General features: G+C 38.5%; 3 protein-coding genes across 3 annotated transcripts in view; all 3 read right to left on the bottom strand.

Annotated features, from left to right (window-relative positions):
- The window catches only part of LOC119408264 (glucocorticoid receptor), a 156,577-nt gene that overhangs the window by 41,874 nt on the left and 108,703 nt on the right, over positions 1–6,000 (bottom strand). The gene's annotated exons all lie outside the window — the stretch shown is intronic.
- On the bottom strand, positions 17–3,748 carry ccng1 (cyclin G1). The gene is made up of 6 exons (XM_037675336.1): positions 3,542–3,748; positions 2,636–2,896; positions 2,306–2,559; positions 1,887–1,965; positions 1,155–1,265; positions 17–1,042 (listed from the first exon to the last, which is right to left on the bottom strand). The coding sequence occupies exons 2-6, from the start codon at positions 2,894–2,896 to the stop codon at positions 851–853; spliced, it is 897 nt and encodes a 298-aa protein (XP_037531264.1). The 5' UTR covers positions 3,542–3,748; the 3' UTR covers positions 17–850.
- LOC119408504 (septin-8-A) overlaps positions 4,874–6,000 on the bottom strand; it is an 11,912-nt gene continuing 10,785 nt past the window's right edge. The window contains exon 10 of the mRNA XM_037675333.1: positions 4,874–5,128. Coding sequence (XP_037531261.1) covers positions 5,074–5,128 — 55 coding nt within the window. The 3' untranslated portion in view covers positions 4,874–5,073. The remainder of the gene's footprint in view (positions 5,129–6,000) is intronic.

Below are 6,000 nucleotides of genomic sequence, written 5' to 3' on the forward strand. Positions count from 1 at the left end.
AAAAACAACAAAGTCATTTAGCTTTTCAATAGTTTTATTGAAAGGTGCAAGTACATCCATGGATCAGTGTATTCCTTTGACCGTTTTGTCTATGAAACAACCTACATGGGGAAACTGGAGGAGAAAACGCTGGACAAATTCCAACCAACATTTCCACAGCAGCCGTAACTTATTCAACTAAAACCAGTTCAATCGTGTGGTGGCACAACAGAATAAAGGTCCCGTGAAATTAACTACACTGTTGCCGATTTCAGGTCAAGTGATGTTTCAGCCACAGGTGACAAAATTGTCACTAGTTTCACATTGCTGGCTCAAACCAGAGCCTCCTTGCCGTTATCAAAATAAAAAGAAAAAAGTCACCTTGGGTAGGAGTGTGCATTCAGGACAGTTTAGCAACCTAGGGTGGGAGTTAAGGATCTTGGGCCCGATTTCTTGGTTCCATTTTTCCTATTCACAAAATCCTTCTCCCTCCTCTTCCACATGGTGGACTGAGGACCTAGGTGGTTCAATACATTATTAGCTTAAAACCAACAACCCATACCAGAAAATGGCCTGGTACGAATTTATAAATGAGAACATACTGTACACCTGTGTGAACAACTCAACCAGGAGAGTAAAACTTGGCAACAGATAAGCCTTTCTGATGAAGCGTTACTCCTCGTTAGTGGGACAGTGTTTAACCAATCTACAGCTAACTTGACGTAAAGCTCTTCCTTAAAGAAATCCATCATCTTTGATGGAAGTCTGTAAGGAAAATTAGTGGAGATATAAATGGGTGAAAAGGCTGCAAAACTGAGAACAGGTGAAATTTCTCTCTGCAGGTTAAATCACCCACTTATACGCTCCAGTTTTAGGAAGCCGACTCGGGTATGGTGGGAAGATGAGCGATCTTGTAATAGCTGTGCTTCAGCTGACGAGCAGTTCTTCCTGAGATCGTCCAGCGGAGCCTCTGGCTGTTGGGTCTGGAGCACTTGGTGGTGGCGTACTCAGACAGGCATTTCCCCACCAATTCTCTCACACACACCAGGTCACCATCTTTTACCTACGCAAGGCAGAGAAGTCCAAATGAAGCATCCCATGGTGCCGTTTAAATGATACCAGAGAACCTTTACAAAAACAATGGCTTTAAGCAAATAACTGTCTAGAAGACTTACACTGAGCAGCTGCTGCAGACTTCGCAGGGCCTCAGATATTTGGTTTGTGTGCTCAGGGTCATGCTGTTCCTGGGCCTCAAAACACAGCAGAGCAATGGCAAGAAGAGAGGGCTGTCGAAAACAGATACAATGACCTAAAATTAACACGTCTTCTCAGAATTTGAAAATTAAATAATTTACCGGCTTAAGGTTGCATTCGGTTAACGCAAACCTTTGCCTACGTTTGAATACAGAAGCAGACCGTCCTGAACATTAACAGCATCTGTTCAAGCTGGTGGGAGTTGTAACTTTAATCCTACTTTTAGCTGATTTCAGTTTATTTTCCCCATAGTCATTAATACTATGTCCAAATGTTTACGATTTCAGCACAAAAAGGTTAAAAGCTCTGCCTTCATTGTTCTATAAATAATGGGAACATTTTTCAAATATATATTGACGTTTTTGAAACAATACCTCTGACAAAAACTACATTATTAAAAGCACCTTTGTTTTAATAGGCTGGTTTAGGACTAAAGCCTTACAAGTTTCTTCATTTGGCCCAAAGTATTTGTTCAGGAGAAAGTGCACAGCTTTGCACTTAAAACTATTAAAATAATGGTTCTGGACCTGAGATACTGGTAAAACAATCACACCAACCATTGCTAATCCAGGGCAAAAACTATGTTAGTCAGGTGCTGAGATTTTCTGTACAAATCTTCAGACAAGACAAATTACAGGACGTTTTCACGTTACCTTGATTTTAGAGAAGACAAATGAGCAGTGACATGCTTTCAGCTGCGCCTCCAGTCGGTCAAGGCTCAGTATATTCCTGCTGTAAAAAATACACGAATGTCTTTAATGAAAAGATTACAACTGAACACGTCAGACAAAACTCAGACCGTGATGATGAATGTAGGAATTCAAAAAGGGTTTAAAATATAGCAGTACAACAACAAGGTAATAAGATTTATTTAAAAAAACATATCACCTGTCAAAAACTTCTAATAGAAACCGTCTATAATGCAACAAAGTCCATGCTCAATAATCCAGGTATACAATCCAACATTTTTCTTTAATGCACTTAGTGCAAGTTTAATAATTGTCATCTGTTAAATTTGAATCACCGTGGTTTTGTAATGCTCTTTAGGTTGACCCGAGCAGCGTATTCTTACCTCTCAGCGTTGAGCTGCTCCTGGATGCGAGCGTGAAACAGGCGGAGGAAGTGCAGAGCTGTAGGAGCCTTCACCTTCCAGTGGAGCTTCTCCATGATGATCTTTTCCATCCTGATCATGTCAGACACCGTAAAGCGATTCTGACTAATGCGGATTAGGTCATTGGCCAGAGGCACGTTCTTCTCCTCCTCAGAAGACTTCACAGCAATGTAGAAGCAGCACAAGCCTACACAGGACAGGTGCTTCGGTTGTATCTGTAACACAAAGTGGGCAACTATGAACACAAAAATAATTAACGCTTTATGCGACAGACCTGGAGTATTTACAAACCTTCATCACAGAAAGGAAGCGATCGAGCAAGCTGATGGCCAGCGAGAAGGTCTCCGAGCAGAAGCCAAAGAACCTGGATAGGGAGAGCAGGTCTTTCACCTCCAGCTCTCTCAGCCGGGTGGTCATCCTGAGGCCGTTGTCCTGGGCACTGTCAATCAGCCTCAGTCCGCTGAGCTTTGGTTGGTATCTGCCTTCCAGGTCCATCAAGGTCTTCAGCTGAGCTGCGAAGGGCTGTACCACGGGTGTCACTGTGTCAGGCATCTGTTTAGATAAAGGGAAAAAACCTGAAAGTTACAACAACAACAAAAAAGACAACCACCCTTCTTATCAGATTAATTAGGTATGGTTCAGAACAGTAGAGAGCTCCACGTTTGTAGGTCAACCAAGCTTGCCTCACGTCACTGAACAGGAGGTAAAACAACACATTTACGCAAGAATTTGTCTCACAAGGTTCCCAAGCATTCTTTAGAACAACATATCGTCTCTGCGTCACCACAGCTTAATTTAAGCTGTTTCTTCCTGTAGTTTCAGTAACTTGTTGACAGTGTGGCAGGAGCGGCCTCTTTGGGGCAGCTCCTGCGTCATGTCGGGACATGTCCCTGCCTCACGCGCTAATGGAGTCCTGACGATGACAACAAACTGAGACCACACAGTCCAAACTACACCAACTGAGGCCAAAGTTATGATAAACACCGCTGACAGCCCTTTCGAGGTTGTTACAATATATTTGAAGGTTAATGTTAAAACTAATGTGCAGAAACGACTGAGTTAGCTGCTATCACGGTTGAAGCTAGCTCAAAATCAATCCGTTTAGTGCGGCGTTATATTACTGTCACGCAACAAAACCTTAGCACTTTTTGACTGTAAACTAGCAAACAGTTATAGTTTTATATTGGAGAAACTTACCTTTAATGGTTTCGCTGATTTTATTATTTAAGAAAAATAGTAGCTTACAAAAAAAAATCAGCACGCACTTTCGAAAAGCAAGCGTAAAGTGGTTTAAAACACAAAAAGTGAAAGTATGAGCTTCGCATAAAATACAGTTTTAAGCATAGGTCGTTTTCTGCCTATGCACACCCCCCTACCCTTGGCTAAAGGCGACGGGGAAAAGGACAGTTCAGGTAAATAAGGAGGAATAAAACGACAGCATGTCACAACGGCCGAGCTTTCATTGGCTGCTGACCAACATCAGTTGAAATTACATTGGACAAGTTACCAGTCAGTCACCAATAGACTCCGCCCTCTTTGAGCTCCACAGCCAATCACTATTGAGCACCAAGAAAGGCGTGCTAGCTAGTTTGCCCTTATTAGGTAGGGTATGAAGATGAACATTTGCAAGTATTAAATTACCTTAACCTTGAAAAATATTACAAATACTACAATTAATAGGCTATATAATAATATTAAAGTTGCACTTTAGAGTTTATTCTACCCTGTGTACATAATCTCGTTCCACCACATGTACCACATGGTGCAATAAAGAAACTGAATCTGACTCTGATTCACATGCCAACTATTCTAAGATACCCAATTAAAAAGAAACCTAAATAATATTTTAAACTTTAATGTGAAATGAAACGGTAAATTCAAACATTTAGGAAAAACTAAACAGAAAACTGGATTAATGTTTTTATATTTTCAGTATTGGCTCACAATCCCAATTTGTGTCTAAATTTAGCGCTACTGGCAGATTTCCAGAAACTGAACATGCAAAGCTTGTATCTTACAATAACCACTTTTTGTTTTTCTGTCAAAAAAAAGACACATATGGGGAGAACAATACACAGTTTTCAACAAAGTGCTTCTTTATTACATCAGAGTTCATAATCTGCATGCAGGCCTACACTGACCCACAACAGAGATTTACTGACATCAAGAGTTTTAATCCTGAATTTAAACCCATCCAGGCTTTTTTTTAAACAACAGATTATATAGTTTTTATCATTTAAACTGTTAAATACTTACAGCTCTACATTTCAAAAGTAATACAAGGCTATAACTATTAGAATGACAGTATATAGGTCTTAATATAATTTAAGATAGTATTTGAACTATGATTGATTTAAAGTGCTTTTAAATCATAACGTGACAACAAAAAGTCCATCTTTTAACAGCACATGAGTACATCAGTACATGAGGTTACACAGTATAATTCACAGTGTTTTTGATTAGTCAGTTTACAAGCATGACATAGCAAATGTACGTTTAGTACAAACGTGTTTTGGCAAAGGAGAGTTTTTAACACTTGCAGGAATGAAGTTTAGGAGTCATGCAAAGACCAAACGCAGTTTAAAAGATTAAAGAGCAATGTTTGGCTAACACGGAAGACCTGTCTGACTCACCTTGAAGAACAGTTTCACCTTATAAAAATCTTCATCTATCATTGTAAAAATACAACACCTGATTGTTAGTTTGATGGATTCATGCAGTTGAGTCTTCTAATTCAAATTCCTTCCTGAGGTTAAGGAGCACGCAGAGGGAAGACTAAAGAAGCTTTGAAAGGAAAGAAAAAACTGGTTATTCATTTGAAACAATCAGATTAGTGCAATCTTAAAAACACACATGAAAAGGTAGTATTTAGAAGTAAATGTCAGTAAAACCTGTTTGTTACAGTTCTGTTTACTGCAACTTAAGGAGGGAAATAAAATAAAAAATCTGAGACTCTGAATGAAACGATCCAGTTTTACTGACGTTCTGTTCGAGCCGTTAACTTTGTGCCAGACATGTTGCAGTGACGATAACAGATGTTTTTGCTTTGAGTCTTTTATAAAAGTGAATGTGATGTAAATTCAAAATACTGACGGAGATGAAAAGTGATGAACTGATGCCCTATTCATTATTTAATTAAATGATTTTTTGTTTGTTTTAATAAGAGGAAATATATTTTAAAATCAGTCTCCATGTACATAAATATTTAATTGAGCTCTTTATAAAATATACTTTCCCCCCCACAATTAGAAAATATCAGTTATATGAAAATGGTCAGGTTGTATCTCATTCTAGCCTACGCCAAGTATTAACATTGCAGACAAATTAGGCATATTAGGGAAAGCTACAGTTTTATTGCACAGACAATAAAATTGCGTTTTGCAGCCATCATATCAGTGTGGTTAACATGTAGTTAACAAGGAATTCTAAACAAACTATCTGTTTCCATTTCTTCAGACATTCCTGGTTTTCTTGGATGTGTTGATCGCCAAGTCAACTATAACAAGAAAAAGTTCCAAAATGGATTACATAATAATATAAATTATAAATTGTCTGTCTATCTATCTATCTATCTATCTATCTATATCTATATCTATATATATCTATATCTATCTATCTATCTATCTATCTATCTATCTCTATATATATATATATAT

Source organism: Nematolebias whitei, chromosome 4 (genome assembly GCF_014905685.2).
Source record: "Nematolebias whitei isolate Nwh7 chromosome 4, NemWhi1, whole genome shotgun sequence".
Classification (NCBI taxonomy): Eukaryota; Metazoa; Chordata; class Actinopteri; order Cyprinodontiformes; family Rivulidae; genus Nematolebias; species Nematolebias whitei.